The 16010-nt window shown below is 45.6% G+C and overlaps 1 protein-coding gene across 1 annotated transcript in view; it reads right to left on the reverse strand.

The window, feature by feature from the left end:
* The window catches only part of SCPEP1 (serine carboxypeptidase 1), a 488555-nt gene that overhangs the window by 243596 nt on the left and 228949 nt on the right, over window positions 1–16010 (reverse strand). The window contains exon 5 of the mRNA XM_044069708.1: window positions 4551–4625. Within this exon, the coding sequence (XP_043925643.1) occupies window positions 4551–4625 (75 nt within the window). The remainder of the gene's footprint in view (window positions 1–4550; window positions 4626–16010) is intronic.

The raw sequence follows: 16010 nt of genomic DNA on the forward strand, positions 1-16010 counted from the left end.
CATATGGGCGTGGTGGTGGCGCTGCAGTAGCGTTGTCACCTCACACTAAGACGCTGTCCGGTTCGATTCTCAGCTAGAGCGTCTGCTGCGTGGAGACATGCGTGAATAGGTGTACCTTCGTTGAAGGTTGTGCATCAGGGCTGGTAACTCGGCATGTAAAATCAACTAACAATCATTAGCGGACCGGAGTTCCGCTGTGGCGACCCCTAACCGGGAAAAGCCGAAAGACACAACAACAACAACTTCCAAGGACATATGGGGAGGCCATCTCAGTTCCTTGAGGAGTTTTTATTTTTTTTCTCTTCTTGACAACCATAGAAGACAAAAGAACAGGTTCAGAGATGCAAAATCAAGATTTGGGTTGCAGGGGTTGACCCAGTATGTATATTCTTGGCTTGGAGGAATTTGGAATGGACTTGAATTTTAAACAAATAATTAGGATGCTCTGTGCCCCTGCATGAACTGCTGAGTGAGGAGCTAGCCTAAGTCCACAGAGTGTAGGGAAACTGGTATCATCCTATGTCATATCATAAAGGGCCAAACTAGGCTTGTTAGCACAGGACTTTACCTAGTAATACTTAAAAGGGAGGGGAAATATCTTGCACATAATTCTGACTATCAGCACAACACCAATTTCTTAACACAACTAAAGGAAAAACTATACTAAGATAAGTGAATTGGTCTGCTTTCATTGGTTTCCTGACACCATGAATAAAAATAAAAAAGAATAATACCAGGGAAAGCGGTTTACTTTCTTCAGACGTGCGTTTCAATTTCTATGCAGGATCTGTAACATATTTGCCACAATACAAAAGTTTGTCTTGCTGTACAAGCTTATAACTAGCATGCACAGTTTTACTAAACCATTTAGTACTGTGCAGACAGAGTGAGGAAAATTAGTAGTAGTAAGAAGCAGAGGTGTAGTTCTGGTGCCCCATCCACTACTACTGTCTTCTGGGAACTGAGTGCACTGCAGTTATCTAAAACTTTTAATCTGTATTGAATTGCTTGAGACATCCTTTTACACTACACACAGAACTCTAGGTCTTTAAAAAAAAAAAATCCTTCTTTCCCTTTCTTTTAAAGCTGTAGCAAGTAGATGCTACAGTTTATACCACACATAAAGAGCTACAAGCTTCAGTTCTAACCACAAATCTGATACAGGTATTAAGGAGAGAATCCCGGTAAAGTACTGCAATAAAAACTAATTGACAACTGCCAGCTGCACCACAACACCATGTTCAGTGTGGCTGTCCCCTTCATCCCCACTATAGTTACACTGCTGTTTCAAGGATCTGGACAGGGGCAGGACTGTTGTGGCTCAATAGGAAACATGCAATCTTTTTAGTGCCTTTCCTTCCCTTAAGTGGTAGTCAGCAGCTGCATACAACAAAATCAGTGCAAAACAACTGCATTGCCTTTGAGATACAGTCCTTTACAATGAAAGATGGCATTCTCCTTTAAGGGAGTTTTTACCCAAGTAACCCAAGCAATGCTAGGTAAGTTAAGTCAGTAAATAGGTGGCAGGGGGTGTTGCAGACATCAGTGCACCCGTCAGCTGTCTCTTGGCAGAAAGCATAGTCGCACTACAGTGACTTGTTTAGATTTTATTTAATAATTGTACATAGTTTTGTTGCTATATTTTAATGCAATTCAGTGTTTGTTGCAACTTTTTCTAAGGGGTGATGTATTTTCAATCAATACAGAAAATACGCTAAAAACATTGATTTTAATGACTCAGTTAAACATATGATCGCATTTTATGTGGCTAAGGAAAGAAAGATAGGTATAGCTTCCAGCTAGTCAGCTTAAGCTAACTGTACTAAAGTGTGGAAGAATATAGTTCTGTTATAACTGTGAAAATAATGCTTTGGAATGTTAATGATTTCCACATCTCTCGGAAGAGCCTGGGCTTTGGTCTGTTCATTGTCTTATCATCATCTTTATGCATGGTGTCTTCAGACCAGTTTATCTGAAAGTGAGCTTTTTATGATTATGAAAGTGGCATCACGACTGATATTTTTCATATACCTAGAATCAATGTGGAAGTCATAGTTATACTTATTCATGGCTGCCTCTTAGGGTTGGTGGCTCACAAAAAACACACAAGCATAGGAAATGTGGGGTAGAGAAACACTGATGGATCCTTAAACCATTTTTACACCTTAACAGGTTGATCTGTCCGAGGATTATTTTTATAGAAGAACCTCTCGTCTTTTCAAGAGGGGATCTCAAGTTTACTTCATGACTAGAGTTTGTTAAACAGGTGCAGAGTGGGCCACTGAGAGTCATGGTTTATCCTTTGGGAAGGTACTTTGCCATGTGTTGTAGGCTGAAGGCCAAGGTAGATATTCATAAGGAGATACAACTGCTGATAGCATGTATACTTGTTATACCTTGAGATATCACCTGAGGACAGTCTCCAGAAGAGATGTTTGAGGGAAGACAAAATGAAATTGAGGAGCACAGTCAGTTAAGTGCATCTAGAACAGACAGCAGCAAGATCAAGTGAGCCAGCACAGACACTAAACAAGGAGAAAAATTCAGCCACAGCAGGACAGCACACGGAAGGAGGAGCTGTCTGTAGTAACATAGTGAAATACAGTGGCAGCATATGCACATACAACAGCAATGCACTCTTACTAGTAAAGGGCATGATTATGTAGAACAGTGCAGCTGGAGTAATATCTACCTGGTATGGCATCAAGAGAGAAAATTAAAAGGGACTGCCAACACAGAGCTAAGCATAAGCACTTGCATATGCTTTGTAAAAAGCACAAATTAAGTGGCCAAATTACCAGTCAAAAGAAAAAAACCATCAGGAACAGAATTCAGCATAAGCATACACTGTTTTATAGAATGAAAATTGAAAAACATGCAGTGACAAGACTTGATCATCAACTAAAGCAGCTCAAGAAAACATTGTGCAAAGCTTTCTAGGGGTTGACCAAGTATGTTTCACAGCTCTGACAACTTCAGACACAAACTAGAAGATAAAAGGGAATGGAATAAAAACGGTGAAAACAGTTTAATTTACACAAGGCTTAGAGCAGCTACATCAAATCATGTCAGCAGCATTACTTTATCAAAAAGAGCATCGCACTCAATTAAGTGACCCAAAGCTGGAAAAAATTAATTCACCTGTAAGTGACAATGACATACTGCTTCAGAAAAACAGCAGGAATATAAAGAAGACAAAGACTGACCATCTCACTAATGAAGATGACACAAAAAAGTAGATTTTTAATCAAGCAGACATTTAGACATTCACATACCCCTGTCTGCTCAGCTTTGTATAGTACTTATCCAGCTAAACATGATTGTGTTAAAAAGAAGGTCCACACTTAAATGTAAACACTTACTATCAAAGAAACGTGGTGTAAAAACCAGAATCCACCTTCAAACAAGTGTAATATGGATGACAGGAAAAGAGAATCAATACAACATGAATCTGGTGTCCAGGAGGAACTGTTTGACATTCCCTTTCCCTCCCAGTCTACACCGACTAAGGAATGGGGAGGGGTGGAAACAAACTGTAGAAGCTGCTCACTGTAACAGGATGCTTTGCTTTTCTTTGGATGACCATGAGTCTGAGTTCATAAGGCCAACTAATTAAAAACATTTAGCCAACAGTGTGGCCCAAAGGGATAAAGACCAGAGTACTACACAAATAACCAGATTCAGTTAGGGGCTCTGGCATCTCGGATGCTGATGGAAGGATGAGCATGCCCGTCCTGGGAGGGGAGGAAGGAGAGGTGCATGCATAGGGCACACATTATGGTCAGACTTCCATGGTAGAGACCAGGAATACAACCAGAAAGTGTTTCTTCTGGGTAGGCTGTGTGACTTGCTGAAGTCAGTTTATTGAGAAAGTAAGGAGTAGTCAGCACAGTCCACCTACTGCATAACCCACCCACAGAGTTTTACTGGGGTATGTGCAGGGTGAAGAAACAATACAAAAAAAACATTCCTGGGAGCAGTATGACAAAGATCTGGGACACCTTGATCTCCTCTCAGGCCCCAATATTATTGGATTAAGTCCTGGGGTGGCCAGAGAGGTAGGTAAACACGGCAATTAAGGAGAGGCATCAGACATTGTTGGTCAACTGAGAAAGACACACACACACACACACACACACACACAGTAAACACTTTCCTTCCCTCTCTGTACCATTTTTATCATCAGTAATAGCTGCACCCCAATTTTTGAAGCCAAGTGTCAGCTGTTTTACTTTTACATACAAATTTCAGAACCATGGTTGAGTTTTTAAGACTTTTAGGCAATCAAAAAGGACTACAAACATCAAAAATTATTCCGGTCACAAAAAAAAATAAAATAAAATAGGTTCACAGCATAGAAAAAAAGTGTGCACCAACATAAGTTCATAAACATACCTAATTATATACTACAAAGTCTACAAAGTTTTTAATCTCTTTATATATGAAGAGACTTTAATTTCACTTCACAATGCAACTCTTATAATATGAGCACAAAATATTGTGCAGTGAAAAATCAGACACTGTTTAATAAAATTAAGAACTCCGTTTACCTCATTCAGGGCCAAAGAAATTGCAGCAGCCATTTTTCCTCCATAGGACTCCGAAAAAATATAAAAAGGAACAGCCTGTAAGAAGAAAAGTCTATGGTCAAATGCTGGTGTTTATCCTTTTGTACTTCTTCTGCAACAGTGCAAAAAGAAGGTGATTATAAATGCACACTCTGGTACAGCTTAAAAACAGTTCAGGAAAAATGCCTAATGTGTAAATCAACAACTACACTAATTTATACACACAAAAAATCTGCGATATTGTACTTGAGGGCCTCACCAGATGCGCAGTAGCAAGCCCCGCCCAAAACCCGCCCCGTGCTATTTCGTAATCGGGCACCAATGAATATGCATTCCCTCAATAGCGACACTAGCATATGTCTATTTTACACAATAACTTTCAAACCTAACATCGCTTTACACGCATCACTACCTTAAAGGTCATTCAAAAGCTCCAATCAAGATGAATTTTGCAATGAAAAAGGCAAAGTGAACTACACAGAAATACTTACAAATATCAAGATCGCCAATGGAAGGATCTTTACAGCAGACTAGTGCTATTAAGGAAAATACAGAACACACCAAAGATTATAAGTTAACCAAATGAAAACATACAACTGTGTTACAGTTCAATGTGTGTATATGGTAAAAGCCAACCTAATCCTTTGTCACAAAATGTAATTAAAATTACAAAACCTAGTTAGCCATTAAAAAACAGTGCAATAAAACGTATTTTTCTACCACAGCAAATGCAAAAGTTGTAAAACACACGCAACTGGAACAATTTACATTCCGGTAGCAGTTACACCATACTGTTTTTGTGACAAAGAAAACTGAAGAAACTTTCCCCAAGAAATATTAGCAACACTAGAACATCTTGCATACTGCTACATATGAAAAATATGGCTTTCAGCTTGGCAAATATGATTGACTGAATTTAGTCTGGAAAATTAAGTGTCCTACTGTGGTGACTAACATGCCAAAGCACTGCCAGCCACTTGGAAAAAGAGCTCTTCATTCTCTGCATACAAATGGGGAGAAAAAAACTTGTAAAAACTCCAAATGGTAAAGTTATGAACTTGATATTTCTCTAAAGTTCAACACTTCAGCTCTGCTGCAAGGACAGGTTTACTACTTCTGTGCTTCCTTTTGCAACTCCCATAAAAGTTATTCCCAAAGGCATTTAATTTACTTCTCACCAGCTGATTAGAATGCCATGTCAATCATGGCTCATTACATATGCAGACCTGGTCATCAATCATTCGTGACACACCGACTTCTGAGCGAAATGCAAGGTGAGGCCTTAAAGTACAACATCGCCCAAAAATCAGCCAGACAATGTATGCATTTATTTGTTTGTGAGAATATCAGAACATCAGGATGTACATCGTTATAACTACTGAAGCAATGTTCCTTAATGTGAAATAGTGGGAACTGCTAGATCCCATCTGCTGTACAAACAGTAAATGTGTATGACAATGTTCTGCAAGGAGAAAATTATCATGCAAGTCTGCCAATAGTCAATGTGTTCTGTATGTATAGATGTCAAGTCTATAAGCTTTTACATGCTTACTACTTCTAGGTATCAAATAAAGTCCCCAGATTATCCAAAGTTCTCCCAGGCACTAGCTTCCTGCAGAGACTGCAGTTCAAATATCCTGAACATGATTAAAACATCTGCAATGATTCATAGAAATGACTATATACAGAGTTCTCTTATCAGCCTCCTCATGAGACAGAATGAGAGAGTACATGTACATCCTAAACAGTCCGTGCAACCTCCCTATCACATCATATTCAGGAGTCTTTCTGCCCTGTATGACTAATAATACATACTTGAACAATTCTCTACTGAACTATAGGACTGCAAGACGCTCATAATGGGACCTTTCAGTAGTCTCACAAAGAAAACAGAATCCTTCTATGTAGATTCTGGCACCATATCATCACCAACTGCCAAATGTGCACTTTATAAGGCCTTTTAAAATACAAAACCTTTAAATTATACTTTTGATACAGTCTCAACAACCTCTTGAAACACAGTTTCTACAGAAAAAGCAAACTGCAATCTATAAGCCTGCTATACAGAAAATGGGTACTCATTTTTCAATCACGCTTAGCCACTTGTGCCTTTTTTTCAGTGAACTTTTAAAGACACATTATTATTGTTGTACATTTTAGGATGGTATGTCAGCTCCATGCTGGGATTTTAAAGTGATATAAAAGATCTGCTACATTAAATAAAATATCATGACACAACTTAAATGCACAGCAACCACTGATGAACGTCAAAAATGCAGTAATGTGCTTTCGCTGTGTTACTGTTTTATACATAATGTTCATTAAATGTACCACTTTACAGGTATAATTAAAGAGATAGGGAAAAATGTTCCAACTACATCTTACGTCTTACAGACACACAATGTGCAATTACCTCCATTCATACCCTATTATATTATGGTTTAATGTTACAAAAGCATGAAAAAGAAACAAACAGGTTTAAAGCCATCAAATGACTAAGTGAAAAGAAAATTTTGACATGGAAACAGTGCAAGCAAAGCTTATAAACTTTACACTGCAAGTATCCTTAGCAACATCTGAATCCTATGGTAACTAACTCGTATAACATTTCTCTCTCTATTATGCCCAAACAAATGTTTAAATCAAGGACAGAGCCTCCTACAATAGCCCAGACATGACCTATCACTTATTCCAATTCTAAGGTTACCACTGCTATTGAGCAAATGGCATGCCAAACACTCAATTGTGTGGCAGTTCGGGCACTTGAGTGCACATATGCAGTGGTCCCCAGAATCCTTGACAGCTCAACTCGAAGCAAAGGATTCTTGCATAACCACTAGTAGGCTGCATATGCAGAGTCACTATCGCTTCTACACCGAAAAACTTTTGAAACTTATTTGGCATTCACTGTACTTACTTTATGAACTATGTTCCTCTCACAATATGCAAAGATGCTCACTTAAACCACTCTCCCACCAAAGGATTTAAACAAACCAGTTCACAATTATGGGCTTCATATGGTTATATAATACTGCATAAAAGACACTCTGCCAAGCAAAAGTAACCTGCCACTGCTGCTGAGTAAACTAAAGTAGAGTATTCACTTGAAAACTGCTACTTTTTCACATGAAAGTGAAATATAGTCTGTGTTGCCTCCAAGGCTTGTAGACCACTTCCACAAATCCATCCCACTCATTCAAAGGAATTTTGATAGGCATATGAATATCCTTGAAGAATACAAAGTCTTATAAGGCAAACACTAAGACACATGGTAGAATATTGCACACTTCGCAGGTGAAACATTAATGCATGACAAGGAATTCATTATGTCAGGATGTCACATATCAAGCATCCTGTTGCATAATGTAAAGCAGAGATGAGCTGAGCCAATCATAACACTCTCTATACAGGGTTGTCTTTCAACAATATTAAACCACCTGATCACCAGCAGTTACATTTATGCATTTTATTTGATCTTCCTACCTGCAACCCTGTACTGTACCCAGGGAATCTGTCAATGTTCTTTTCCCAATATTCATTCCCATTAGAGATGAGAAGATTTCCGCTACAATGCAGGATTTGTTGTCATACTGAAGCTTACCTCACCCTCAACATACGACTTAAAATGAAATTAGAGCAGAATTGCGCGTGTGCTTCCACACCAGTGCTTCTTTAGGAGTATCTGCTTCCACCTCCCCACAGGAAATGCTCGTCAGCTGCAAGCTTCCCACAGTCTCCACTAAGGACTCCTTGGTAGAGGAACACCCCTCAACCTACAAGGGAATGTGTTATGATGGGCCAAGTCCAATCCTCTTCGACTCCCTATTACCCCCAGCCCCACCAACTACTGACCAAAGCAAACTGCCATATGCAGTGATGGAAATCTTCCCTCAACACTACTGGACTGTCAGAAAATGGATTCACATTTTATCAGTAATTTTTCTGGGTCACTCTAAACCCAAGTAATCGACAGGAGGGCAACTAAAATGGTACAACACAAACACCCGAAGCCCAAGTACCATAGGAGTATAAATGAAACAAATTTAATTTTGATACCCTAAAAGATATACGATTAAACATATGAATAAAAAGTATTTAAATGCCTCAATAAAACTACATTTTCAAAAGACTGCCATATTCCAGAAAAAAAATACAGTACAAAAACGGAATAGCACAACACCAGCATGAGGAACTAAAGAATAGTGGCAACATAAACCAGTAATTCTGAGAAAGCAAGCCCTCAAAATAGTGGAAAGTGAAAATGTAAAGAACGACTTCATCCATCCGCTCACTATGCATATATTCTCCCAGTGTAAAAGAAGAGTGAGGGGGGAAGACAGCGAGAGAGACAGGATGGGGGAGAGAGAGAGAGGAAGAGGGTGAGAGGAAGAGATAAAAGGAGAGACGGGGGAGAGAGTGAGAGTGAGAGAGAGACAGGATGGGGAAAGAGAGAGAGAGGGAGGAAGAGATTAGTGGAGGGAGAGGAGGAGACAGGGGGAGAAAGAGGGGAGAGAGACAGGTTGGGGAGAGAGACAGGATGGGAAGAGAGAGACAGGATGGGAAGAGAGAGACAGGATGGGGAAAGAAAGACAGGATGGGGAGAGAAAGACAGGATGGGGAGAGTGAGGAAAAGATATGGGATGGGGGAGAGAGAGGAAGAGAATGGATGGGGAGAGGGAGGGGAAGACAGAGAGAGATAGACAGACGGGATGAGGAGAGGGAAAGAGAGAGAGAGAGATGGGTTGAGGAGAGGGAGAGAGAGGGTGAGAGGAAGAGAGACGGGATGGGAGGAGAAAGAGGAAGAGAAAGAGAGAAACAGGGAGAGGGAAAGAGAGACAGAGGAAGAGAGGGCGAAGAGAGAGGGAGAGAGACAGAGGGAGAGAAAGAGAGAGAGAGAGAAAAAGAAAAAGAGAGATGGAGAGAGGGTGAAGAGAGAGGAAAAGAGAGGTTGAGAGAAAGAGGGGGACATAGGGAGAGCGAGACGGGTGGGGGGAGAGAGAGAAAGAAAGGGGGAAGAGGGAGAGAGAGACAAAGAGGGGAAGAGAGAGAGAAAGGGGAGGGGGACAGAATGACGGGATGTGGGGAAAGAGAGGGCAAAAGAGAGAAGGGAAAAGAGGGGGAAGAGAGAGATGCTGGAAGAGAGACAGAGAGAAAGGGGGACAGAGGGGATAGAGATGGAAGGGGGAGAGGGAGGAAGAGACAAAGAGAGAGAGAAAGACAGGGACAAAGGGAGAGAGAGAGGTGGGAAGATGAGAGAGGGAAGAAGAGAGAAAGAAAAAGAAAGAGGGAGAAAGGGAGAGCTAGAGATGTGGGATGGGGACACAGAGATAGAGGAAGGGGAAGATGGGGAGAGAGAGGGGAAGAGAGAGAAAGAGGGGGACAGAGGGAGAGACAGAAAGACAGGATGGGAAGGGGAGAGAGAGAGAGAGAGAAAGAGATGGGATGGGGGAGAGGGGGGAAGAGAGTGGAGAGAGAGGGGGAGAGAAAGAAAGACAGGATGGGGAGAGAGAAAGAGGGGGAAGAGAGGAGGGAAAGAAAGAGGGAAAGAGAGAGGAGAAAGACACAGGGGAAGAGAGAGAGAAAGATGGGATGGGCAGAGAGAGGGGAAGACAGAGAGAGAAAGAGAGGGGAAGAAAGAAAGAGAGAGAGATGGGAGGGGGGGAGAGGGGGGGAGAAAGAAAGGGGGGGACAGAGGGAGAGAGAAAGACAGGATAGGGAGGGGAAAAATAATTAAAGAGAAAGAGACAGGATGGGGAGAGACAGTAAGAGAAAGAGAGGGGGAAGAGAAGAGAAAGACACATGGGAAGAGAAAGAGAGAAAAGAGGAGAGAGAGAGTGGAGAGAGAGTGACAGGATGGGGAGAAAAAGAGGGGAAGACAGAGGAAAGAGAGAGAGGGGATGGGGAGAGAGAGAAAGAAGGTGACAGAAGAAGAGAGAGAGAGAGGGAAACGGAGAGATGGGATGAGGAGAGAGAGAGACAAAGAAAGATAGGGAGGAAGAGGGGGGACAGAGTAAAAAAGGGAGAGACAGAGGGGAAGAGAGATGGAGATTGGATGGGGAGAGAGAGGAAGAGGGTGAGAGAAGAAGAGGGATGGGATGGGGAGAGCGAGAGGAAGAGAGATGGGATGGAGAGGGGAGACAGAGAGGAAGAGGGTGACAGAAGAAGAGAGATGGGATGGGGAGAGCGAGAGAAAAAGAGATGGGATGGAGAGAGAGAGGGGAAGACAGAGAGAGACAGGATGGGGAGAAAGACAGGTAGAGGATGAGAGGAAGAGAGATGGCATAGCGGAAAGGTAGAGAGAAAGAGGGGGGGAGAGTGAGGGGACAAAGAGAGAGAGGAAGAGAGAGAACGAGAGAGAAAGGGAGAGATGGGATGGGGAGAGAGAAAGGGAGAGACGGGATGGGGAGAGAGAAAGGGAGAGACGGGATGGGGAGAGAGAAAGGGAGAGACGGGATGGGAGAGAGAGGGAGAGAGGGATGGGGAGAGAGGGAGAGACAGGATGGGGAGAGAGAAAGGGAGAGACGGGATGGGGAGAGAGAAAGGGAGAGACGGGATAGGGAGAGGAAGGGGAACAGAGAAGGGGAGAGAGACTGAAAAATGGAGGGAGAGAGAGAGAAACAGGATGGAGGAGAGAGAGACAGGAGGGGCAGAGGGGGAGAGAAAGAGGAAAAAATGGAGAGAGAGGAAAGAGGAGGAGAGAAAGAAAGAGAGAGAGAGAGACAGGATGGGGAAGATACAGGAACAGAGAGAGAGAGAAAGGGAGAGAAGGGATGGGGAGAGAGAGAAACAGGAAGAGAGATAGGGAGAAGAGGGGGGAGAGAGAAACAGGATGAGAGATAGGGAGGAAGAGAGGTTGACAGAGAGGGAGGAAGAGGGGAGAGAGGGAGAAAGAGAGGAAGAGAGAAGATGGGGAAGAGAGAGACAGACTGGATGGGGAGGGAGAGAGAGAAAGAGGGTGAGAGAGGGAGGAAGAGAGGAGGAGAGAAGATGGGGAAGAGAGAGACTGAGACTGGATAGGGAGGGAGAGAGAGAAAGAAAGAGGGTGAGAGAGGAAGAGACAGAGACGGGATGGGGAGACAGAGGGGAAGAGAGACGGGATGGGTTGACAGAGGGGAAGAGAGACGGGATGGGGAGAGAGAGAGGAAGAGAGACAGAATTGAGGAGAGAGAGAGAGGAAGAGAGAGATTGGATGAGGACAGAGAGAAAGAGGGAGAGAGAGAGGGCAAGACAGGGGGGGTGAGAGAGGGGAAGAGAGAGATGGGTTGAGGACAGAGATGGGATGGGGAGAGGGGAAAAAGAAAAGGGAAAGAGATTGTGGAGAGGGAGGTGGATGAAGAGAAAGAGGGGGAAGAGAAGACAGAGGAAAGGAAGAGGAGAGAGAGGGAGGGAAGAGAGAGGGATACAGAGGGGAAGAGAGAGAGGGAGACAGGGGGAAGAGAGAGAGGGAATGAAGAGAAAGGGGGAGAGGAAGAGGAAAAGGAAAGTGGAAGAGGGGGGAGAGAGGAGGAGAAGAGAGAGAGAGAGGGGAGGAGAGAAAGGGAAGAGAGACAAATGGGAAGAGAGAGAAGAGAGAGAGAGAGAGAGAGAGGAAAGCGAGAGAGGAGAGGAGAGGGAGAGAGAGAGGAGAGAGAGAGAGGAGAGGGAGAGAGAAGAGAGGAGAGAAAAGGAAGAGAGAGAGGGAAGAGAGGGAGGTGGATGAAGACAGAAAGGGAGACGGGGAAGAGAGGAGAGAAAGGGGGAAGAGGAGGAAAGGGGAGAGAGAAAGAGGGAAGAGAGGAGAGAGAGGGAGGGGAAGAGAAAATGCGAAGGGATAGAGTGGGGGAGAGAGGGAGAGAGGAGAGAGATGGAGGAAGAGGGGAGAGAGAGGAAAGAGAGAGGAGAGAAGGGAGAGGAAGAGAGAGGAAAGAGGAGGGAGAGGGAGGAGAGAGGAGGGAGAGGAAGAGAGGGAGAGAGAGAGGAGGGGAGAGAGAGGGTGGAAGACAAAGAAAGAGAGGGGGAAAAGAAAGACAGGAGAGAGGGGGAGACAGAGGGGGAAGACAGAGAGAAAGAGAGAGGTTAGAGACAGGGGTGAGAGTTGGATGAAGAGAGGGAAAGAGGGGGAAGAGGGGAGAGAGAAGGAAAGACAGAAAGAGGGAGAGAGACTGGATGGGCAGAGAAAAAAGAGAGGGGATGGGGAGAGAGGGAGGGGAAGAGAGAGAAATAGAAGGGAAGAGAAAGAGGGGGAAAAGACAGGGAGAGAGGGAAATGAGAGGGAGAGAGAAGGAGAAAGAGGAATAGGGAGAGAGAGGAGAGACAGAGGGGAAAGTGAGAGATGGGGAGAGAGAGAGAGGGAAGACAAAGTGACAGAATGAGGACAGAGAAAGAGAGGAAGATGGTGAGAGAAAGAGAGAGACCGGATGGGGGAGAGGAAGAGAGAGAGGAAGAAAGAGGAATAGAGGGAGAGAAAGAGAGACAGAGCGGAAGAGAGAGAGGAGGAGGAGAGTAGAGAGTGGGGGGAAGAGAGTAGGGGAAGACAGAGTGAGGGGAGACAAAGACAGGGGAAGAGAGAGCGAGAGGAAAGAGGGGGAAGACAGAGAGAAAGGGGAGAGAGACAGGGAGGAGATAGAGAAGACAGAGAGAGGACAGAGAGGGAGAGAAAGGAGAAGACAGACTGGAGAGATGGGGAAGAGATACAGGGAGAGAGAGGAGAGAGGGAGAGAGGAGAAGAGTGGAGAGAGAGGAGAAGACAAGAGTGAAGTGAGGGGAAGAGAGAGGGAGGAGAGAGGAGGGAGGAGAGAGAGTGGGGGAGGAGAGAGGAGGGGGAGAGAAAGTGGGGGAAAAGAGAGGGAGGGAGAGAGAGCAAGGGAAAAGAGAGGGAGGGAGAGAGAAAGATGGGACAGAGAGAGAGAGATGGGGAGAGAGAGAGAGAGGATGGAAGAGAGAGAGGGAGAAGAGAGAAAGAGAGGAGAGAGAGAAAGAGAAAAAGAGGAAGAGAGAAATTGGGAGAGAGACAGAGAAAGAGGAAGAGAGAGACAGGATGGGGAGAGAGGGGAAGAGAGAGACAGTTTGGGGAGAGAAAGGAAGAGAGAAAGAGAGAGACACAGAAAGGGAGAGATGGGATTGGGAGAGAGAGAAGAGAGGGAGGAAGGGGGAAGAGAGAAGGGGGAGAGGGGAAGAAAAAGAGAGAGGGGAAGAGTGAAAGGAAGGGGAGAAAGAAAGAGGAAAAGAGAGAGAGACAAAGAAGAGAGGGAGAGAGGGGGAAGAGAGAGAGAAAGAGGGGACAGAGGGAGCGAGAGAGAACGGATGGGATGGGGAGTGAGAGAGCAAGAGGGGAGGGGGAGAGAGGGAGAGAGAGAAAGAAGGGATGGGGAGAGGGAGAGGGAGAGAGAGAGGAGAGAGAGAGGGTGGAGAGAGAGAGGAGAGAGAGAGGGAAGAGAGAGGGAGAGAGGGGAACAGAGAGGAGAGAGGGAAGAAAGAGAAAGGGAGGGGGAGAAAGGAAGAGAGAGAGGAAAAGAGAGAGAAAGATAAAAGAGAGGGAGAGAGGGGGAAGAGAAAGAGGGGACAGAGGGAGTGAGAGAGCGCAAGAGGGGAGGGGGAGAGCAAAACAGAAAGAAGGGATGGGGAGAGAAAGAGGGTAAGAGAGAGAGGAGGAACAGAGTGAGGGGGCTGGAGAGAGCAGGAGAGAGAAGGGGAGGGTAAGAGAGGTGGGAACAGAGAGAGACAGACAGGGGGAAGAGAGGGGAAAAGACAGGAAGAGAGAGGAGGAGAGAGACAGGAGAGAGAGAGGGAGAGAGAGACAGGGAGAGAGAGAGAGTGATGGAGAGGAGAGAGAGAGGGAGAGGGAGAGGGGGAGAGAGGGGGAGAGAGAGAGGGGAAGAGAGAGTGAGAGGAGAGAGAGAGAGGAGAGAGGGGAAGGGAGAGAGAGACAGAGGAGAGAGAGAGAGAGGAGGGCTAGAGGGAGAGGAGGAGAGGAGAGACAGGAGAGGGGGGAGAGAGGAATGAGAAAGGGAAGAAAGGGGAGAGAGAGAGAGAGAAGGAGAGACAGGGAGAGAGGGAGAGAGATGGAGAGAGAGGGAGAGAGAAGGGGGGAGAGATAGAGAGATAGGGAGAGAGAGAGAGTGAGAGGGAGAGAGAGAAGGAGAGAGAGAGATGGGACGGGGAGAGAGAGAGATGGGACGGGGAGAGAGAGAAATGGGATGGGGAGAGAGAGAAATGGGATGGGGAGAGAGAGATGGAGAGAGACTGAGGGAGAGAGAGAGGAAGGGAGAGAGAGAGGAGAGAGAGAGAAAGAGAGATAGAAGGAGAGAAAGACAGAGGGGAGAGAGGGAAGGGTGAGAGAAGGGGAGAGCGAGAGAAAGAGAGGAGGAGAGAGAGAGAGAGAGATGGGACAGGGGAGAGAGAGAGAGATGGGACAGGGGAGAGAGAGAGAGATGGGACAGGGAGGGAGAGAGAGATGGGACAGAGAGGGAGAGAGAGAGAGAGATGGGACAGAGAGAGAGACAAGGGAGTGAGAGAGAGAGAGGGGAAGAGAGAGAGAGACAAGGAGGGGAGAGAGAGAGAGAGGAGAGAGAGGAGAGAGAGACAAGGAGGGGAGAGAGAGAGGGAGGGAGAGAGAGAGAGGGAGGAGAGAGAGAGAGAGAGACAAGAGGAGAGAGAGAGAGAGAGAGGGGAGACAGAAAGAGAGAGAGGGAGGGGGGGAGAGAGACAAGGGGAGAGGGAGGGAGAGAAGGAGAGAGAGGGGAAAGAGGGGAGAGAGACAAGGAGGAGAGGAGAGAGAGAGGGGGAGAGAGAGAGGGAGAGAGAAAGAGGCAAAGGGAGAGAGAGACACAAAGGAGGAGAGAGAGAGAGACAAGGGGGCGAGAGAGAGAGGGAGGGAGGAGAGAGAGACAGAGAAAGAGGAGAGAGAGGTGAGAGAGAGAGAGGAGAGGAAGAGAGAGAGAGAGAGAGGGGGAGACAGGAGGGAGACAGAGAGAAAGGAGGGGGAGAGAGAGAGAGAGAGGGAGGAGGGAGGAGGGGAGAGAGAGAGAGACGAAAGAGAGAGAGAGAGAGACAAGGGAGGGGGAGAGAGAGAGAGACAAGGGAGGGGGAGAGAGAGAGAGAGAGACAAGGGAGGGAGAGAGAGAGAAGGGAGGGAGAGAGAGGAGAGACAGAGAGAGACAAGGAGAGAGAAAGAGAGAGAGAAGGAGGGAGAGAGAGAGAGGGAGAGTGAGGGAGGAGAGGAGAGAGAGAGAGAGGAGAGGAGAGAGAGAGGGAGGAGAGGAGAGAGAGGAGAGAGAGAGAGAGGAGAGAGAGGAGAGAGAGGAGAGAGGGAGGAGAGAGAGAGAGAGAGGAGACAAGGAGGGGAGAGAGAGAGAGACAAGGGAGGCGAGAGAGAGAGAGACAAGGGAGGCGAGAGAGAGAGACAGGGAGGGAGAGAAGAGAGAGAGAAGGCAGGGGAGAGAGAGAAGAGAAGGGAGGGGAGAG

Source organism: Protopterus annectens, chromosome 4.part0, assembly GCF_019279795.1.
Source record: "Protopterus annectens isolate FY-2018-M chromosome 4.part0, PAN1.0, whole genome shotgun sequence".
In the NCBI taxonomy this organism is placed as follows: Eukaryota; Metazoa; Chordata; order Ceratodontiformes; family Protopteridae; genus Protopterus; species Protopterus annectens.